This window comes from Sceloporus occidentalis, unplaced genomic scaffold, assembly GCF_023333645.1.
Source record: "Sceloporus occidentalis isolate IW3139 unplaced genomic scaffold, rSceOcc1.0.p SCAF_7, whole genome shotgun sequence".
Lineage (NCBI taxonomy): Eukaryota > Metazoa > Chordata > Lepidosauria > Squamata > Phrynosomatidae > Sceloporus > Sceloporus occidentalis.
Window position 1 is genome coordinate 7,558,267 of NW_028316987.1, and position 21,458 is coordinate 7,579,724.

At 42.9% G+C, this 21,458-nt stretch overlaps 2 protein-coding genes across 2 annotated transcripts; one reads left to right on the forward strand and one right to left on the reverse strand.

The window, feature by feature from the left end:
* The first annotated feature begins 544 nt into the window (after window positions 1–544).
* CISD3 (CDGSH iron sulfur domain 3) lies at window positions 545–4,962 on the forward strand. Its single transcript, XM_089531798.1, has 3 exons — window positions 545–677; window positions 1,758–1,877; window positions 4,120–4,962. Exons 1-3 carry the CDS (start codon window positions 612–614, stop codon window positions 4,291–4,293), a joined length of 360 nt encoding a protein of 119 aa, XP_089387924.1. The 5' UTR covers window positions 545–611; the 3' UTR covers window positions 4,294–4,962.
* A 4,014-nt stretch (window positions 4,963–8,976) lies between these two features.
* On the reverse strand, window positions 8,977–17,140 carry LOC149309104 (coenzyme Q-binding protein COQ10 homolog B, mitochondrial-like). Its single transcript, XM_089531163.1, has 5 exons — window positions 17,048–17,140; window positions 14,295–14,477; window positions 13,395–13,587; window positions 11,241–11,342; window positions 8,977–9,472 (listed from the first exon to the last, which is right to left on the reverse strand). The coding sequence occupies exons 1-5, from the start codon at window positions 17,125–17,127 to the stop codon at window positions 9,314–9,316; spliced, it is 717 nt and encodes a 238-aa protein (XP_089387289.1). The 5' UTR covers window positions 17,128–17,140; the 3' UTR covers window positions 8,977–9,313.
* Between the last annotated feature and the right edge of the window lie 4,318 nt (window positions 17,141–21,458).

Consider the following 21,458-nt stretch of genomic DNA (forward strand, 5'->3'; position numbering starts at 1 on the left):
CCTGCAAGGGGCTCTCAGCGCTGATTGGCGCCCGCTGCTGCCTTGGGCGGTTCTTATAGCGAGCAGAGGCGGAGCCGCTCAGAGGGAGTGTCCGTGGCGTAGCGGTATAAGCGCCCGAGTGCGTCTCGAGAGGCCCAGGTTCGGATCCCGAGCCGGGACCCCCCGAAGCCGCAGCGGCCACCCCCCGATGTTTTGTTTGTAAACAAACAAGCAAACGTTATTTACACGGAAACATACACGCAACGCATCGCCCGCCCTGAAAAACGACCCTAAAGCAATAAACAGGAAATGTGGGCAAAACAAGGAATAATACTTATAATAGTTGTTTGTTTGTTTGTATCCCGCCTCTCCTTGCATTGCATCGAGGCGGGTAACAAACAAACAAACATCTATATCTCATTTCTCATTAAAAGGTATTGTTTCTTTCCCTCTTAGACTATCCATCCTCAACACGTTTTTAATTCATGGGCTAAAAATGTCTATCTGAAAAACGACCCTAAAGCAATATATAGCTGCTTTATTGATCCAGCCTGGCTTTCTCTAGGGCTGGGCGGTTCAAAGAGCGAAAGGAGGAGCCACCGGGGCCTGGCTGCTGCTTCTCCTTGCCAACCATGTCGGCTGGGCTGAGGGCAAACGGGGCTAGTCTCCTGGGCTTTGGGAGGGCCGCTTTCTGGCAGGTAAGCAAGGTATCCAAACGGATATCCCCCTCAGCAGCAGCCCCAGCCTCCCCTCGCCTCCCTTCCTGAAATGGCGGACTGAGGAAGAATCCCTGACGCCCTTGGAAGCCATAAAAGGCTTTGCATTGACACCCCCCCCAAAAAAAAAAGGCTTGAAGGGCATTAAGGCTGCATCCACACTGGAGACACAACCCGGTTTGGGAGCGCTTTAACTTCTCTGGCTCAAGGCTATGGAATTCCTGGAACTGTAGTTTTGTTATAGTAAACTACATTTCCCAGAATCCCCTAGCACTGAGCCAGGGCAGTTAAAGAGGTCTCAAACTGGATTATTTCTGCAGTGTGCCATGGACCTCAGTCTTCTCCGGCAGCCTCTATCTGCTACTCCAAATTCTTGCAGTGGTTCCCAAACTTTAGCCCTCTAAATGTTTTGGACTTCAGCTCCCAGAATTCCTGACTGTGGGCCAAAGTGGCTGGGGTTTCTGGGAGTTGAAGTCCAAAAACACCTGGAGGACCAAAGTTATGAATCACTGCCAGTAGAGATTGACCTCCACTGTGGCCAGTTGAAGAAGGAGAGCAGTCTACCGAATATAAACCAGTACTGAATAAACCAGCATCCTTATAGTTCAGGGGTCTTGAGCTTTGCTATGAGCCACATAACTGTGGGAACTTTACTTCTTGGGCAACAGAGTTACCCAAGCGGCAGTCAGAGACACCATTTCACTATACCACTGTATTTAATGGGACTTGAGCATCCACAGATTTTAATATCCATCAGGGTTCCAGGAATCAGGACCTGGGATAGTCTTGACTTGGTAATTATAGTTGTGAGATAATGGGACAGAGCCTCAGTTCAACTTGAGTAGACCAGTTGAATTTGGGGGAACTTACGTAAGCATTGGATTACCAAGTTATTGAGTCAGTGAGTCTGTTTTGGTACTAAGCAATTGGATTTAGGACTAGATATGCTCTCTCCCTGTCCATAATTTTGAGTTATGTAACAGACTGGCAATTAAGAAGACAGATTTTTTGTTCCTTTCATGATATTCTTCACCCTTCGCCTTCCTCCAAACCTTATTGCAGGTGAGGAGCTGTTCTGCATCTTCAGCTCAACCGGTGATTTCAGCCAAACATCCCTTTCAAGTGGATTTAAAACAAGGGAAGGGTTATGCTTGGTGTGCCTGTGGCCATAGCCGAAAGCAGGTAATCCTCTGTCCTCCCTCTCACTTTTCTCTATATTCTTTCTTTCTAGTAGGTAACAAGATCCACCCTTGTCAAAGCCTTTCTCTTAACAAAGTTGAAAGTAGATCCAATCCTGTGTTGCATCAATCCCCTGACTGGCTGAATGTGAGAAGAGAAGTGATGCTGCAACATGTGAGCCAATGCTGATTAGTACCAAAAAGATCATCATGTCCCAGAAGCATGAGGTTTTGGATGGGAATTGTATAGCCCTCCAGATATTGTTGGACTACAACCCCCAGATTCCTCACCATTGGCTATGCTAGCTAGGGCTGCTGGTACTTGTCATCCAACAACATATGGCATGGCATATGATTCCCATCCTTAGTATAGAACAGGTCAGGAAACCTTTCCCCTCCAGAGGAACAGTAGTTCTCAAACTTGATTTAACAGATGTTCTGGAGTTTAAATTTCTGGGGGCTGGAACAGATGGCCAAAAAAAGCCCACTTCTGGACATCATCAGCATGCAGCATTTAGACGCTGCATGTCCCGATGATGCCAGGAAGTCGGCATCAAGCCACCAAGCTGCCCAGACATGGACAGCTTCATGATGCTTTGGTGTTTACATGCTGCTGGAGCATCATGAAGCCACCTGGGGGCAACAGAGCTGACAAAACTGGCTTTTCCCTGGCCAAAAAGAAGCAGATCCTATCTTCTCCTTTTTTGGCTGGGTGAAGGTGGATTGGGACCGTGGCATTTGTTTGCTGTGGCCCCAGTCCATGTTTGGAAGGGGCAGCTTCAAGCCACCCCTTCCGTCCCATCTGTTTCCCCCCAGAATTCCTCTCATTGTTATGCTAGATAGTGCTTCTGGGAGTTGAAGTTAAACATCTTGTAGACTAGAGTTTAAGAACCACTAGTTCAGCCTGCATTCCGCATCATCCCTCCACCCACCCACTCACCCACCCCAGCATAGCTAATGGTAATTGATTGTGACAATTGCAATCTAAACATCTGGAGAACAAAATGTCTCCTGTTACAGAACTATTAACAAAGACACAGTTCCAAAGGTGGTGCTACCCTTGTAAAAGAAACTTACTAATCAAGGTTTCAGTGGAGGCCTAGTTGATCTGTTAAAAATCCATTGTATCTGAACCAAACAGCGAAGCTCAAAAAAGTTACAATTTTTGGACTTGAGCTTCCAGAATCCCCCAGCACTGGTCATGCTAGATTCTGGGAACTGTTATCCAAAGGAGTATCTTTTCCAAGTTCTGTAAAACCTTTATAGGTTGAGTATTCCTTACCCAAAAATCTGAAATGCTCCAAAATTCAAAACTGTTTTTATGGATGGCTGAATAGTGATGCCTCTGCTTTCTGATAGCTCAGTGTACAAAAGCTTTGTTTCAGGCACAAAATTATTTTAAAAACACAATGCTTAGACTTGAATCCCATCTCCAAGATATCTGTATATGCAAATATTCCAAAATCTGAAAAAATCTCAAACTCTTCTGGTCCCAAGCATTTCAGATAAGTGCATCAGTCTCTTGGTGAGAGGGAGGTGTTTTTTACCCATTTGGGGGTGTTTGGGCATGGATCTTGGGTGGATATTGCTGAAACAGCTCCACTGACTGCCTATTCATTTCTGGGCAGAATACAAAGTGCTGGTTATGACCTTTAAAGCCCTACATGGCTTGTATCCATAGTGTTTGCAAAACCATATCTCCCTATATGAGCCTGCTGGAACTTTATGATCTGCAGGGGAAGGCCTTCTTTTGGTCCCACCACCATCCCAGGCTCTGGTGAGGACGCAGGAGAGAGCTGCTCCCAAATTGTGAAAGTCTCTTCCTCAGGAGGTTTATTTGACCCTCTCCCTGCTGTTTTTTGCCAGAAGATAAATACCTTTTTATTTAGGGAAGTATTTGGTTGCAGCATTTAGAGTTTTTTATGGCAAATACAGTGTTTTTATTTTATTGTTTTATATGTGTTTTTAACCTTGCTTTTAACTTACATTTTAAATTGTATTTTTTAAAACTGAATTTAGGTTTACAGGTAATTATGTTTGAATATTTGGACTAAGATATTTTTTAGTTGTATTGTGCTTTTAAAAGGTTGTATTCCACCTTGGATCCTGTGTTGGGATATAAATTAATTTAATTAATTAATTAAAATAAGAAATACTCAAGCTGCACGTGACACCTGCTGGTAGTGCTGAAGAAGACAAAAAAAGATTATTGTGATCTTTCCATGGTTCTGTTTTGCATCTTACAGCCCTTCTGTGATGGATCCCATAAAAAGAATGCCCCCAAAATTTCTCCCCTGAGGTTCAAAGCTGAAGAAACAAAAGAACTCTGGCTATGTGGCTGCAAATGTACCAAGAACCCTCCATACTGTGATGGTACCCACAAGGAAGATTTTGTGCAAAAAGCAGAGCTACATTCCTAGCCACACATATGAAGAGAAGAAACCAGAGTTCTTTGGGGAAATGTAAGAAATACAGAAATCAGCAGAAGACCAGCCTTGGATGCAAGGCACTGGGGCACTCTCTGACACAGCTACTGTTCAGTTCAATACAACATGTGCAGAAACACCTTCCAGGATACTGTGCCATTGATTGTCTAGGCAGAGACTGTGAACCTTCTGTGACTTGAGTGCATATTGGCCATCTATATATGCAGCAGAGGAGGAAGTTCAGACTAGTCTGCTTCCCTCCACCAGTTTTAAAATTGCGCATATGCTTGCTGAAATCACCTACTGAGCATAGGTCTACACCTCAAACACTGTTTCCATAGTTATATGTCTATCACTGACCACATAATAACCTATGTGAACAGGACTGGGTAACAGATGGACTAGAGCCCCTGCCAGCCCAACACATGGTGAAGGATGGTGGGAACTGCAGTCTAGTTATATCTGTAGAGCCTTATATTTCCCACCACTTGCAGAGAACGAAGAAGTGAAATGGTCTTTTTCATCATTTAGAGACTGAGCTTAGAATATTAGTTTTTAAAATGAATTCATTGATGTTACCTGTTAGAAGGGTGGTAATTCATCTGTTGGCACTGGAAATATGGACACCGAATTTATGTTAAATTTGTTAATTTCTTAATTAAATGGTAGTTTTTGAAGAAACCATGAGATTTACTCATCCTTTAAACACCGTGGATTGTTAATGGGGATGGAAGAATAAAGAATAATGTGTTCATTACATTACAAGACACTGGTCCAGTTTAACACCGAAGGCCAGAAATTAAATATCTTTTGGAGAACCAAAAGTTAAATAATTTTTCACCAGAAGTGTTGTGAGTGCATTTGAGAAAATGCAGGTTTTCTCACTTTAAAAAAAAAATATTGCCTAACTGCATCTTCCTGTCTACCTAGCCAGAAAGTTTCCTACTGTTTGCATAACCCTTCACCACTGGCTAGGACTTATGGGAGTTGCAGTTTGGCAACATCTTGAGAGCTACAGAATCCTAATTCCCAATCTAGAGGTTACTGGTTGGGCCTGAGATTCCATGAAATCTGAAGAGGATTTTATGAGGATTCTGTCTTTCCAACCAGATCTCAACAGAAATAGTCTGCTAGTCTGTTGCAGGGAAAAGTCATGGCACTTAAAAGACCAACAGGATTTATTTAGCACACCCTTTTTGTTGATGCCTGTCCATTGGAGGAAGCTGCATCTGAGGAAGCAGCCTGGAGTCCATAAAAACTTATGCAAAACAAAGTATGTTAATCTTTAGGGTTGGTTATTATCTGTCTTAACTGGTACTTTGCCTCAAAGTCTTCCAGCTTTGAGTGTTTATACCTGATGCTGGGAAACTAACATCTAATCTGTATTGCAGAAATAATGCAGGTTGACATTGCTTTAACTGCTATGGCTCAGTGCTGTGGGATTCTGGGCTTTGTTGTGGCACCAGAGCTCTCTGACAGAGAAGCCTAAATAGCTCACAAAACTACAAATCCCAGAATTCTATAGCATTGAGCCATAGCAGTTAAAATGGTGTCAAACTGCATTATTTCTGCAGTGCAGATTATCTAAGGTAGCGGTTGGGCTGGTTTACCTTCCAGGCAGCAGATCAACAGTATGGTCAAGATCCATATATTGGGAGCTGTCGCTGTCGATATGTAATTACCTTTCCCTGCCCAAAGCATAAGCTGTGCAGCCTCTGTCCTCCAACAAAGCCATTTCTTGGTATTTAATGGGTACCATGACAACTATTAATGTATCTTAAGTAATATGAGACCCAACACATATGACAGATGCATTGAACCTGGTGTTCTGCTCAATAGTTAGGATCTTTGGGTAAGGGAACCATCATTGTCTACAATGTCATGGACAATACATTTCTCTCAGGTCAGGTTTGGCTTTCCACAGAAATGTAAGACTCAGTGTGATGGTCCTTCCCAGAGTCTCATGAATCTAGAACACAGGGTTCTCAACTTTTGGTCCTCCAGGTGGTTTGGACTTCAACTCCCAGAAGTTCTAGCCAATATGGCCAGTGCAGAAAAATTCTTGGAGCTGAGGTTCCAAAAATATGGAGGACCAAAAGTTAAGAAGCACTGACCTAGAAGGTTTTCTAAAGTTCTTACAGGATTAGCTTTCAGCAGACAGTCCTATGAAAATTTAGGTCTCCGCCTGGAATAAGGTAACTTGGTGCACAGAGTTATCAGTATATTCCAGCCATTTGGAGGAAGAGAGATAAAAATACTTTTAAAGTCCTCACACCCTCCTTTTTGTTCTAATTCTGTGTAATTTCTAGATTTTCAAGCAAGCAGAGATTTCCCTCTTCTAAGGTGGTGGAATTTGGGTTCCATGACAATCCATAGTCCTGGATTTGACAAACAGAGGGAAGGGTGAGGTTGGTTGACCTTTTTTCCACAATGCTCTCATTGTCCAAAGACAAGACCTTATCTTTGGCCAGTGACGTCTCTCAGCCTTCAGGGGAACAGCAGCTTCCTGGTGTCATCACTTGTGTGTCTGCCGATTCCAACCCTGTCGGCAGTTCTTGACTTATGTAATGCATATACGGTATTCCTGTTCCAGCCAGATCAGGTACAAAGGCCCCTGTTGACGAGGCAGAAGTCAGTAGGGGAAAGTCAACTACTGTTCTTGAACAGTAGTTTAATCATTTAGTACATTTAGTGCTGCTGCAGCTGCGACACATAGATGCCACTTTGCAGAGTGAGGTGAATCAGATAAAGGTAGACAGGGAGGAGGCCATTTTTGGAGGTAACCCACCATATTGGTGCCCTGATGGTATGCTTTCAAGTAAACTCTGATATATGGTGGTCTTGTCATAGGATTTTCTTGGCAAGATTTATTTTGAAAGGTTTTGCCATTGCTTTACTCTAAAGCTGAGGGTGTGTTACTTTCCAAAAGTTGGCCAGTGGATTCCCATGGCTGGGCTGGTATTCGAACCTTGGTCTCTTGGCATTTTAGTCCAACACTCAAACCACTACATCAAAGGCTGGGTTTTTCGGAACTTAAGAAAGATTTTGTCATTTGGCCTACACTCTTCTCCTAAGGGATGTGGTGGCTTAGTGGTTAAGATGCCAGTTCTAACAATTATAAGGTCGGAAAGTTGGTAGGTACTGACCAACATCTGTTCTCACTATCCCTCCTCACCAAGGGTGCCCTGGCTCAATGGAGCCGATGGGAACCAGAGTCCAACAACACCTTCAGGACCTTGACATTACGATTCCATTCTAACTTCCATGGATCCATCCTGTCGAATCCTAGGGTTTGTAGTTTGCGGAAGCACTAGAACTCTCTGGGCAATAATTATAAATGCCCTTCCCTAAATGGCAAATCCAAGGACTCCATAGGATGAAACTGTGGCAGTTAAAGTGGAATCACTGTGATATAATTTTGCAGTGTGAAATGGCCCCTGAGGGCAGCAGGCGAGATTAGGAACTGTGAACAGGCTGTTACTACACACACAGCTCTTTAGAGAGAAAACTAGCCAGGAAGATCAGCAAGAATGGCCAAGAGTTTGTTTCTGCTGCCTCTTGCGCATTTGCCGCCTGAGAAGGTTTCTTCCATCTGCTTAATTTAAGAGCTCCTCCTAGTTTTCCTTAAGTCTTAACCTAAATCCTGTTGCTATCCTAACTAGAGTGGACCCATTTGAATAAGTGAGATTTACCCATGCATTGACCATTCAGCTGCAGATTTAATTCTGTATGGATTTAAGCAATAGGATCTAGGCCAGTTTTGTATCTGCCACAACACATTCTCAGACTCATAGGAAGAAAGAGTTCCAACTAGGCCAGATTTTTCCAGTTTGCTGGATGTTATAAGTACATATCTTCTAAGTATTCTTCCCAACAGTATATACAATAACACCCTTGTCCAGTGTGCGTGCGTACAGGATGGTCGGAGAACATGAGGGGAAAGGAAGAAAACAAGAAAAGGCTAATAGCTTTTCTCTGTCATCAGAATTTTTGTACAGTTACTCATTTTCCTGGTCAGTCCACCCATTTTGGCATGTTCTTGCAGGGAGCTAATATTAAGACAGCAAGAAAAGACTGATTTGTCTTCTCCTGCAGGTCCTTGAAGCCGCTTTGAACAGGATTGCTTTTGCCAAGGTTGCTGGAATTTATTCCCAAAAATTGGTTGCTTCAAGGACAGAAGGAAAAATATTCCCCAGAAAACCCTATGAAATCCACAGGGGACTTGATGGCACATGATGCACACACACACACACACACCCAGAAGGGAATAGACAACTCCCCAAAAAAGGGAGGATGCAACTTACTTTAAGGAGGTGTTGTGTTAACCAAGAGAACTATTTAGATTAGTGCTACTCAAAGTGATATTCTGTGGACTAGTGCCAATCTGCAGGCTTTTGGCTCTTTGTCTGCAGTGAATTTCCAAGAAAGAAATTGCTATTCTCAGTGGACAATGATGCTAGTCCTTGACACTTTAGTTTAGGGGAAACATCAGAGAGCTTAAGAAGTGATGGTTTCATTCATCTTAGTAAAACCTATTTTGAAGAACTTTTTAGTGGTTTATCCTAAAAGGTCTTCAGTAAAAAACAGTAAAAAAGGGTGTATGTGTGTGTATGTCTGTAATTATAAGTGTTATGGTTATTTAAAATAAAAACACCAGAATTTCTATAAACTGAAAAGGGAACATTTTTTAATTTCTATTATAAAAAAATAGAACTTCTAAAAAATTCCACAAGTTTGCTGGTTGTAGCCTCCTTTGTAACAAGGAGTTGTCCTTAGACCAGTTGAATTAAATATCCAATAAATTAGTTCTAACAACATCTTCAATAAAATAACTTAATCAGAGAAATAATTTACTTGGAAGGTATTAGAAGTTAAATAGACATAAATAAAGCAATGTCTCTTAATGGTGGCCGGCGGAGGTAATCCAGGAAGAAGTCCAGACCTTAGATGATTAAAAGGAAAATTTTCCTTTAGGCCAAGATGGGTGCCACAGCATGGGGTTCAAATTGTGCTGTCACCTGCCGGGAATGGCCTTGCGTGGTTGGGCTATGACATGTGGGCCATACAGCTTCTCTGCTCTCCTCTCGAAGGCTGACACCATCTGCTTGACTACTTCGTTGAAGAAGAGGTTGGCCAACTGAGAGTGGAGAGCTGACTTGAACTCAAAAGAAACCTGGGGGAAAGGATAAGATTAAGGTAATTAATACGTCACATTGTGTATGTTTGGTTCTGTCTGTAGGTGTGTGTATGTGTGTGTATGTATGATGGGGTATGCTCCCCAAAGTGTGTGCTGATAGAAACCACTTCACTGGACACTTTCATGAGCAGAACCAGCTCTCTTGATAAGCAGAGTAAGGTATTCCCCACAAGAAGCAGATTTAAGGTATCATGAAAAGGCAGCAATGTATTAGTAATTTACTTTCTTATTATTTTATTAGAGGAACAGGCACTCATGGGATCTTCTATCTCCTGTACTAAAATAACTTGGTTGGATTTGGGTTCTGCGCACCTTAACTTGGGTGGATGGAGGGTGGATTTAGTAATCTGTTTTAGGCTGCAAAGTGTCTTATATCACGTGAAGTCGAAGGCTTTCATGGCCGGCATCCATAGCTCTAGAAGAGTTTATTCCTGATGTTTTGCCAGCATCTGTGGCTGGCATCTTCAGAGATGAAGATCTGAGGATACCAGCCACAGATGCTGGTGAAACATCAGGAATAAACTCTTCTAGAACATGGCCACATAGCCTGAAAAACCCACAAAAAACTATGTCTTATACCATCTCTCTGGCTAACAGCCCAGTACAGCACTGATTCTTCCTCACCTGTCTCTTGCTAAATATGTAGGGGCAATACTACCCTGACAGATAAGAGCCAGGACAAGCATAATTGGACACCTCCCAAGGTCCAGATCTCTGCAAAGAGCCCAAATGTTCACCATTAGAGCTGCCAGTCCTCCTCCTCCTCTTTGCTGTTGCAATCTGTTTATTTGCCCTCTCTTAACTGCGTAGACAAGTGACTGTCACTTGCAACACTTAGCAGAATGGTGCAGGTTTGTTCCAAAAGAGCATGCAAGCAAATGGGCCATTGGCATTTGGCACAAGAACTTCTCAAAATCTACAGCAAAGGTGGGGTGGTTCCAACCCATAGCAAACATTTAAAAGGAGAGGCAAATCATGTTGCTGCTGACAGGCAATGGGGTGGATGGAACAAGCAGCATTACTAAACTGAAAGTGTGATCTCATACACAAGATTTGAAGGAATAGGCAAACAGGTAGGTAGGATTCCAGGAGGCAATATTAATATAATAGAGCTTTTCCAAAGGGACAAGGAGTTTGCCTTCCAATTGTTCAGGGAGCAGGTGGAGAAATGTGTATATCCATGTCTGAATGAAGCATGCCACCATTGTTAATCTAGTGAAAATGTGGACATCCTGCTCTAAACCCAACATCATCTCTCGGGAATTTTTGAGAAACTTTATACATTTTGAGAATATGTATTATGAAATAATTTTTGATTTTTTGAGAAACTTTATAAAGAGTTTAATATTTTTCCCTATGGTTAAAACAACCTTCAGCTCAAACATGTAGTAAATTGATGGCAAATTCAAAGGCTATAGGCATGCCACACTTTCACCTAAATTTTGTGAAAAGCCAGGTTTCACTACTTAAATGCAGGTTTCTAGGCTTTATGATTGTGAAATATGCTTTTAAAAAACCTTTAAAAGTCAATCAGTGATAAGTAATTGATACTTCCAAAGCCAAACCTGGAATTATCTAATCAATTGGTGACACGTTTGCAAAGCCACCATAAAATCCTCCAGTTGCATCACTCTTTGAATTTGCAGTGAAACTGGACTTTGAGAACTTGCAACTCTTATCACACACTCTATTGGCTTTGGAAGTCACACCCGCAACCAACAGCTGACAAGCAAAGGGCACTTACGTAAAACTTAAGCATGCAAGTGTTCACTTTTCCTGGCGGTCCTGGCTTGAACTGCCACAGTGTCTCCAAATGCTGAAACAACCTCCCATCTTTACTTACAGCCTGAAACAAGGACAAATCAATATCAGATTAGTGCCCATTGTTCTTAAGTCTGTTCAAACAGGAAAAAAGGGCAAACTTCAGTTCAAATGACCATCTGCTGATGTAAGGACTTAGGGTGCATCTACACTGTAGAAATAATGCAGCTTGACATCACTCTAAGTCCCTTAGGGTTCATTCCCACTTACATTTAAACCAGTTTGCTATTCGCCTTCACTCCATGTTGGTAAATCAATTCCAAAAGGTCCATTGTTCCCACTATGAAAGCAGATCTTTTCATTATCCCCTTGTAATAGGTTTTTTTTTTTTTTTTGGCATGATTGTCGTCCCCACTAGTTTGTGCTGCTTCTAAATGCATGTCAATCATCTGCGTCATCAGTGATGTAAGCAGCACTCCAGGCAGCCCGGCTTGGAAACTATTTTTAACACTATGAGCTGCTGTTAATCGCCTGGGTAATTGCGAGTAGTTGTAAAACCAATGAATCAAATCTTCTATCAATTTTATTTTATTTTTAAAAAAAACATGCGCCTATAAGTCACACTACAAGCACAAAGGCAGCACTGAGAGTGGGGGGAAATAGTAGATCTACCAAAAACTGAGGAGGGATGATAAACTGCCATTAGTTCGTTCCCTCCAGAATGATCCGATTCAGATCCGCCGTTCCCACTTGTTGAACATGCTTCGGAATGGATTCTTTTCAAAAGAACCTCCAAAGAACTAGCTTCATCACGACTGAAACCGATCACAGTAGGATCGGAACCAGTTTCAAATGGAAACGACAGTCATATAACCTGATCAGCAATTTGCTTTAAATCATAGTGGGAACGTGGCCCTAGAATTTTGATAACAATGGAAATAATTCACAGAACTCTGTTTGCGTTTCCTTGGGTCCAAAACACACTGCAGAAATAATCCAGTTTCAGACCTCTTTAACTGCCCTGACACAATGCTGTGGACTCCTGGGAACTGTAGTTTATTGTGGCACTAGACAGAAGGATAAAAGTCTCACAAAACTACAGTTCCCAGAATTCCCTAGCATTGAGCCAGGGCAGTTAAAGTGTTCTCAAACTGGATTATTTCTGCAGTTTGTTTTGGACCTTCAAGTCATTTCCAATTTATAGCAACCTTAAAAGACAAACCTATCACAAGGTTTTCTTTGAAAGATTTGCTTAAAGGGAGTTGGCCTCCCTCTGAGGCTGAGAGAGTGTGATTCCTAAGGCCACTGAGTTTCCATGGCTGAGTGGGGATTGGAACTCTGCTCTCCAGAGTCATAAACCAGTGCATAAAGCTACACTTAAAACTACACCATGCTGGCTCTCATACTTGTTTCTAAATGAGTATTGCAAATTGGAATTTCAGGTCCCAAATTAGTCCTAACAGAAGAAGGTTAATGTTCAAAACCTTCACATCAGTAGTTTGAACACAAGAGCCTGTCACACTGAGGTGTGAGGTTCTTAACACACTCCACAGCAACAGTATTGAATGAAGCAAAAACAAACGTAAACTCTGACGAAATGATGTTTTCAAATGTCACATGTTCTATGAGAAAGCCTATAGTAACGTTGCAGGGCTTTCTAGAAAAAACAATGAAATCATTTCTGCCAGGATGTTGCAGATTTGCATGTGAAGGGAGGCAAGTGCAAGACTGGAGAAGTGAGTCAAGGGGCTGCTACATCATTAGCTGAAACCAGATCCAAACCAGTTTAACAGCAGCCAGTCTAACAACCCCAAGATAAGCAATCAGGGGATTTTAATTCTAGCCAAAAGCTACAAACTGAATGTTTTGTTTGCTTACAAAAATTTCTTTAGAGGAAAGGTATGCCAGGTTCAGACTGGGTCCCTAGTTCAGTCTCCCCAAAGCTTAGTCCCTCTACTGATGGCACCACTGACTGAGAGCATACACATAGATGGAATTCAAGACAGATCTTCCAAAGAAACAAGCATAGTTTCTGCAAAGATGCAAAACAGTTTCTGACAAAACAGGACATACTAAAACAATGTATCATCTAGAAAACATCCTCAAAACTTTGCTCCCATCTGACAATGCCCCTTACCCGGATCTGGCAATGAGGCATTGAGGAAATCTCAGACACATAGCGCTCTACCACTGGGGGGAATCCCACTTCCAGTTCAGCCTCCGAGAATCCATTTCGATGGGAAATAACACGGGAGCCGCTGCACCAGGGTACAAAGTTCTGATAGCTGCCCACATCTGCCACAATGTCATACATCTGATCAACAGAGTACCTGAGAGAGACAGAGGAGCAATGGAAAGATGAGTGAGAATGAATAATCTGGATGTGAAAGGGGGAAATGGAAAAAGTCACATATTTTCAGGGACATGGTCACACACATCCATACCCCTCCAAATATCTATGGGAAATGCTCAGTTTGAGCCATAAATCACTGTGAAGATCGTTTTTGTCATTTATAATGAGAGCCAGCATGGTGTAGTGGTTTGACCATTGAATTCTGGCTCTGGAAACCAGGTTTCAAATTCCGTCTGAGCCATGTAAACCCACTGGGCGACCTTGAGCAAGTCACATTCTCTCAGCCTCAGGGGAAAGCAAAGGCAAAACCCCTCTGAAGAAACTTGCCAAGAAAACTCTAGTCACCATAAGTCAGAAATGACTTGAAAGCACGCAACAACAATGCATGCTGTAATCAACATAAGAGTACTTTTGAGCATGTTCAGAGTACAGCAAGCAGGGGTCCAGCTGTAAGATGATAACCTTCTCTGACTAGATGTTAACCCAATGCCCCTCCATGGAAAAGGAGAGACTTACTCCCCTCATGTGGAAAACAAGATGCTAAGGATTTGGGTTTTAGGCAAGCCTTCACCTTGACACCCTAGTTTTTTATATGCAAGGTGAAATTCTTTCATGTTTCTTTTAATTTGGGCACTCTGTCATCTGGACTCCCAAGCCATTACCATTTCTGTCTGGCAGACTCACGGGAGCTGGCGGACTTCTGCGTACTCTATTCTCTTGGCACCAAGTAGCGGGGCTGCCAGGCTCAGAAAGGGACGAGTTTGCTGCCTTGTGGCCAATGCTGAGACCTGGAAAGGGCACGTGTTGGGACTCAGACAGGCAAGGATCCTATTGCATCTTAAGTGCCGGCGGCATGGCAAACCCAGTCTGCAGGAAAAAACAGAATGCGAACATCATTAAGGATAACAGATAGAGAAGCAGTGGATGAACTGCCATTTACATTCAACGGCAAGTCTTGTGGCATCTTAAAAAAAAAACAATTTTATTATGAAATAAACTTTGCACGTTTATTAATTTCATGGACCACAGCCTATCTCTATAGTATGAGAAAAGAGCCAATGTGGCATTAGTGGTTTGACCATTGGACTATGACTCTAAAGACCAGGGTTCAAATCCTGACACGACCATGAAAACCCACTAAGTAACCTTAGGCAAGTCATACACTCTCAGCCTCAGAGGATGGCAATGGCAAGCCCCGTCTGAAGAAACCTGCCAAGAAAACCCCATGATAGGTTCACCTTAGGGTCATCATAAGAGAGAAAACGACTTGAAGGCACACAATACACATTTGTTGTTGTTGTGTGCCTCCAAGTTGTATCCAACTTATGGCAACCCTAAGGAAAACCTACCATGGCGTTTTCTTGGCAAGATTTGTTCAGAGGAGGTTTGCCATTGCCTTCCCCACTACTGAGAGCAACAATAATTGAAAAGTACTCTTTCCATAATATATCTTAGTGGAAAGATGATATGATACAGTGTTATCCACCCAACATGTTCTTTTCGTTCCTTGTCCCAGTCTTTTTATATTAATAACTGCTCAATAATGTATAATGTGGACACAACCCAACCCAACATACTAAGGTTACAAGGAAAGCAATTAAGGCTAAAAATCCCAAACATATTTACCTGCATGTAAGCCTTGCTGTACTCAAGGAAACTTTTAGTACTACCGAGTTTAATAAGTTGTCTGTGCCTATAATAATTCTTCAATAACATCCAAAATCCACAAAGTGATGATGCCTTTTTGGGGGGCAACCAAAGTGCACAAAATACAGGTTGCACGTTTTCGAAGCTCTACAACGCAGGCTTGTGACTAAAATCGTCATATTATTTTCCCCTCCAGTGTGATTTCTAACATCTTTGCCTGATGAAGTATCCAGCGGAGCTTTGAAAACTTGCATCATGTATTTTGTGCATTTTGGTTGGTCCAATAAAAGTATCACTGTTTTGTGGATTTTGGATGTTATTGAACACGACCAACACTGATATGTTTTTTTTAATAATAAATCTTGTTGACTTCAGAAGGAAAAACTTTAATCCTGTATATGGGCTTTTGAGTTTTGTGAGGCACCAAACACTCTTTGGCCGAGGCAGTGAAAGACCTTGTAAAACTACAAATCCCAAGATTCCAAGCACTTAAAGTGGTGTCAAACTACATTTTTTCTACAAAGTTGTTTCGCCCCCTTCATCCCCATCTGCTCCTCCTGAGGATCCCACTTCTCTATCTATTATTAATTTATTTTATATGCCGCCTTTCTCCTAAATTGGACCCAAGGCAGCTCACAAAAGAGACTGTAAAAACAATGCAACAATAGCAACAGCAACAGCAAGTACATTTCTATACTGCTTATCAGCGAACTAGCACTCCCTAAGCAGTTTACAAAGTGTAAGCCAAGAGCCACCTGGAATCCCATAACATACAGGATATAAATCCCATAAATAAAATGAAATAAAACTTTTAAAAACAGGATTAAAAAAAACACATCAATGTAGTTGTTGTGTGTCTTCAAGTCCTTTCTGACCCTAAGTCATAGAATCATAGACCTCTTCTGCGATTCCTTGATAGCGATAATAATAGCCTAAATACCCCCAAAGGCCCCAAAACCCATCTGACCTTGGAAGCTAAGCTGGGTCAGCCCTGGTTGATACTTGGATGGGAGACTGCCAGGGACTCTGTTTCAGAGGAAAGGATTTCTTGGCCAGATTTGTTCAGAGGAGGAATTCAAAGCTATAGCAGTGTTGGTCTGTAGAATCAGTATGTAGAGAGATCTTGTAACACCTTTGAGACTCACTGAAAGAAAGAAGTTGGCAGCAGGAGCTTTGGTAGACTTAAGTCTACTTTCTCAGGTGCATTTGGATTTGAGATTTGGATCTGAGGAAGTCGGCTCAAGTCTACGAAAGCCCATGCTGCCAACTTCTTTCTTTCAAAGCTATAGCTGTGTTAGTCTGTTGAATCAGTATGTAGAGAGATCCTGGAGCACCTTTGTGACTCACTGAAAGAAAGAAGTTGGCAGCATGAGCTTTCCTAGACTGATGCATCTGAGGAAGTAGACTTTAATCTTGGAAAGCCCATGCTGCCAACTTCTTTCTTTCAAAGCCACAGTTGTGTTAGCCTGTAGAATCAGTATGTAGGGAGATCTTGTAGCGATCTCACAGACTTCAGGCATCTGAGGAAGTCGACTTAAGTCTAGGAAAGCTCAGGCTGCCAACGTCTTTCTTTCAGTGAGCCTCAAAGATGCTGCCAGCTCTCTCTCCATACTGTTCAGAGACCCTGGCCTTTCCCCTGAGGCTGAGAGAGTGTGGCTTGCCCAAGTCCACCCAGTGGCTTTCCAGGGCTGAGTGGGAAACCGAGCCCTGCTTGGTCTCCTCCAGAGGCTTAGCCCCAAAGCCTAAAGCACCATGCCCTGAATGGGAAATGATGAACAATGCACACTTACCGGGTTCCTTTAGGACGAGAGGGGCTCTCCATCAGGAGGATCCGGGCGCTCCGTGGGACCAGGCAGGTGGCAGCCTGCATCCCTCTTCCTCCTCCTGGCATCTTTCAGGGTCTGTCTGTCTCTCTGTGTGGAGCTCTTTTAAAGCCTTTCCCAGCCCTGCGTCATGGCAGAGGACCAGCCTCCTCCTCCCCGCCCTCTCCAGCTTCCCTTTCTTGGGGCAGGTTGGCATCTGCAGTGCCCCCATGGGCATCACAGGGATGCCCTCTCCGATAGCTCCAGCAGCCCAGGCTCTGGCTCCCACGCCACCCAGACAACCCAACTTTCCCCATCATCACTAGTCAAGCCAAAGGTCTCTTGGCATGCTTTACCTCTACACCATCTAAAGCTTTCCTGGTGCAAAACATGAAGACTTCTTGAGAATTTGGTGGCGTGGAAGACAGTCCCAGACATGTATATGCCATTGGTATGTGAGGATGTCAATCCAAATACAAACCCTTTGTTTACAGAAATGAAGTTGCAGGTCCAGTTTTAACTATGGTTGTTAGTGCACAAAGGCATTGGAAACTGGTCTTCATGAATGGAGGTGAACTGTCAGATCCAGTTTTGCAATGGGACTACTGGAAAACTGGATCTGCCAGTCTACATGGGTTTACATGTCCAAGCCAGGATTTGAACCCTGGTCTCCAGAGTTGTAGCCCAATGCTCAAACCACACCGCAAGATTTGTTTAGACGAGGTTTGCCATTGCCATCTCTGAGGCTGAGAGAGTGTGACTGGGTTTCATAGCTGAGCTGGGAATCAAACCTTGGTCTCCAGAGTCCTAGTCCAAGACTCAGACCACTACATCATGCTACATGTGCATGTATAATAACTGGTAAATTGCCACAAGGCCCACCAAAGTTCACAGATCATTTGAGTGCAATGGGACTCAGTACAGTGTTGCCAAATGAGGAGTTTTCACCAAATTTGGAGATTTTTAAAATGTTGACTGTTTATTATTTTGAATTAAATATATACGGGGGCACCAACATCTTTCAAGTGCTTAGGGCCTGTAATCTGGCCCTGATGGCTGGGGATCAACATTCCCAGAAACATATTGGTGGGGGATTCTGGGAGTTGCAGTTCCAAAGAGAGACACTGCAAAGCTCTGTCAGAGGATTCCAGCAGTGCTGTTGGGGTAAAAGTTTTGGCTGTACTTAGCAGACTAAGCAAGAAGGTTCCCCAAATGGCAGCTGGGACAACTTGTCAAATTTTGAAGAGAGTGAAATTAAATGCATTTATTATCCAAAGGAGGAATATGCCAAACATAAAGTAATCATTAGGTTAATGGTGGCCATAAATAGGTGTTAGAGACAGGCTTACATAAATGAGCTGATAGAGTGCCAAGCCACAGAAAGTACACTTACATTTGGCCTTGTATATTAGTATCCTTTTAAAAGAGACGTTATCATTTAAACAGCAATTAAATAATTGAAGTGAGGAATTTTTGGGCTTGAAAACATTTTGTTGGACTGCAGCTTCCAGAATCCCCCCTAGCTATCAGCCAATTGTCCAAAATAATTTCCTGTGTCTGTCCTGTGTATGCCTCCAAGACATTTTTGACTTGTGGCACCCCTAAGGTGAACCTATTATGGGGTTTTCTTGGCAGGTTTCTTCAGAGGGGGTTGCCATTGCTGTCCTCTGAGGCTGAGAGAGTGTGACTTGCCCATGGTCAATCACTGGGTTTCCATGGCTGAGCCGGAATTCAAATCCTGGTCTCCAGAATCGTAGTCCGATACTCAAACCACTACATCATACTGGGTCTCTAAAATAATTTCAAGAGGAAGGTGTCCAGTCACAAGGCCTTAATTTCTCCATTAACAGTGCAATGAGCTGAGTGTGAGACCAGGTGCACAGAAGCATAAAACACGCCCCTTCTATATACCATCTCCTCTTCATGCCCCATAAAGTGGAAGCATCAAAGGGTTGGTCACTCCAGGGACACTGCAGACACTGGTTGGAATGACACTTTTAATGTCTTTACAAGTGTGAAAAGGCAAGTAAAGTGGAACAATCCATCTTTATTGGGCATTTTGAGGTGGGCGAATGTGTGCCTTCTGTCACGCTTACCCTAGTGTACCTTGATTCAAATGGAAATAGTACGGACTGAGTACGAGAACCACTGTGGCCTTGCTGGCTGAGGGATCCTGGGAATTGTAGTCCAAAATATTAACTTTTCCAGGCTTTGAGTTGCTGCAGTTGAACCTCAGGTCTCACAAGAAATATGGCATGAGAACCATTCTGGATGAAAATAATTTGGACAATAATTGGAAAATAATTGTGTTCTGCTATCAGAGATGGGCAGAAAGGGAGATACTTGCTTCTCCTTACCACTATTTTCTCTGTATTTTACAGGCAGGGCATGGTCTTTGGAGAATGAATGTTCACAAAGCCCTTAGTAGAATGTACACAAAGTCCTTAGTTGGAATCAGAGGCTGGAAATTTTCTAATACTGGAAAACAGTGCTTCTAAACATATGCAGAGTACCTTTTACGTAACACTGGAAGACCCCAATATCTAAGCACTGGACTGGCATTTGGGAGATCCAGCTTCAGGTCTTCATCACAGACCTGTGAAGTTTACCTTGGTTTATGAAATTTACTTTCTCAGCTTGACTTACCTTGCAGGGCCGTTGGGAAGCTAAAATGCAGAACTCATCAAAGTAATGTTGCTGTGTGCCTTCAACTCATTTTTGACTTAAGGCAAACCTAAAGTGAACCTATCATGTGGTTTTCTTGGCAAGATGTTTTCAGAAGGGGTTTGCCCTTGCCTTCCCCTGAGAGCATGTGACTTGCCTGAGGCCACTCAGTGGGGTTTCCATGGCCAGGCAGGGATTCAAAACCTGTACATAAATGTAACTAATCATAACAATTATAAAGATTTTGACTGAATTTTGGAAATTTGGTGCCCGGGTTTGTAGGGTGCTGTTGATTAATGAGTGGCAAGGGTGTTGTCCTGATCACATTTGGGTGTCTGGAAGATAAACTTAGGGTGTTTGGGAGTTGCATTGCTCTAGGCCCCAGACTTTAGGATAGTTAAAGGGTCTTCAGGATGAGTGTTAGACCAAACCACCAGCTTCCTGGGTGAACCTCATGGTACAGTGGTTAAATGCCACAAGGTTGTGAGTTCAATCACAGTCTCCAAGGTTGACTCAGCCTTCCATTCTTTTGTAAGTAGATAAAATGAGTACCCAGCTTGTTGCAGGTAATTGGCTAAAACACTGCAAAATGCTTGAGAAGTGCTTAGTTTATTATGAAACGGTATAGAAATTCAAAGTGCTATTGCTAATAACACTGGCAGCCTGACCTAACTCACATGGGTATTTTGCAGATGCAATGGAGAGTGCGTGTAGAAGCCAAGAACATGCCACAGGCAGTACTGCCCCCCCAATATAGGAAATTGCCCCATGTTGCAATTGCAAGTGATCAGCAGTCTATTTCAAGGAACTGGGGAATATCCAGAGGGCTTTGGGAGTGTTTGTGCTAATCCATAGTGCCTCCGAAGTCTCCAGGAATGCTGTTGGACTGTTTCTCTGCTTATTTTTTTTTCCACTGGAGGATTGTTATGGTAGTTCTGGGATACTCCAGGAGCTGGAAGGAAAAAACAAAACAGGCCAGGAGCCTACACTTGGTCCATCCAAATGTAGTTGGACTCAGGAAGAGGGGTGCTATGGGAACCCCAGGAGAAAAAGGTAGAATTAATACAAAAGATATCATATTTGTTTCATTCATCACCTGCCCATTGGAATAGGAATGATCCATGTGCTGCTGATCTCTCTGATGCCAATTCAGAACATGATACAACATGGCCAGGCATTTCTTGGGGTCACATACCAGCAAGGAATTAATCACAAAATATCCCCTGCAAACAAACTGCTGAGGCTTGACCCCTGTAAGGAGCAGATACTGCTCAACCCCCCTGGGGTATCCCCCTGAGGTATCCCAGAACTACCATAACAATCCCCACAGATTTGACAAAAGCAAAAAGCAGCATTAGAAACAAAGGTGGCCTGCACAGCAAATAGTGGTAAGGAAGTTGACCAACCCATGTACACACATAGGATGCTACTTATGGTTGGTAGTAATGGGATATATCCATAATCTGGAGGAAATGGATGACAAGCAAGTAACAATGGTGCTTTGTATGTGTGAAAAGGGAGCAAGAGAAGAGGGCTTTGTATGCAAGAAAGTGTACAAGTTGTACGCTTCCATTTCAAAAAAAAGAAATCCTCAGGGTAAAGCCGAGAGCTCCAAAGACAAGACTATGGTGGTTACTGCAATTGGAAAATGTCTCCTCTCCATCCCATAATTCCAGCTGTAATAAGAGACCTAGTTTCCATCACCAGATCTCAATCACCCAGACTGAGAGGGTGA

Excerpts from the sequence above, each read along its gene's own strand:
- CISD3 (XM_089531798.1), top strand. The coding sequence starts at position 612 with ATGTCGGCTGGGCTGAGGGCAAACGGGGCTAGTCTCCTGGGCTTTGGG. Across the intron at positions 678-1,757 it reads GGAGGGCCGCTTTCTGGCAG|GTGAGGAGCTGTTCTGCATC; the intron begins GTAAGCAAGGTA and ends ACCTTATTGCAG. Across the intron at positions 1,878-4,119 it reads GTGGCCATAGCCGAAAGCAG|CCCTTCTGTGATGGATCCCA; the intron begins GTAATCCTCTGT and ends TGCATCTTACAG.
- LOC149309104 (XM_089531163.1), bottom strand. The coding sequence starts at position 17,127 with ATGCAGGCTGCCACCTGCCTGGTCCCACGGAGCGCCCGGATCCTCCTG. Across the intron at positions 14,478-17,047 it reads TCTCGTCCTAAAGGAACCCG|ACTGGGTTTGCCATGCCGCC; the intron begins GTAAGTGTGCAT and ends TTTTTCCTGCAG. Across the intron at positions 9,473-11,240 it reads CTTGCATGCTTAAGTTTTAC|GTTTCTTTTGAGTTCAAGTC; the intron begins GTAAGTGCCCTT and ends CCTTTCCCCCAG.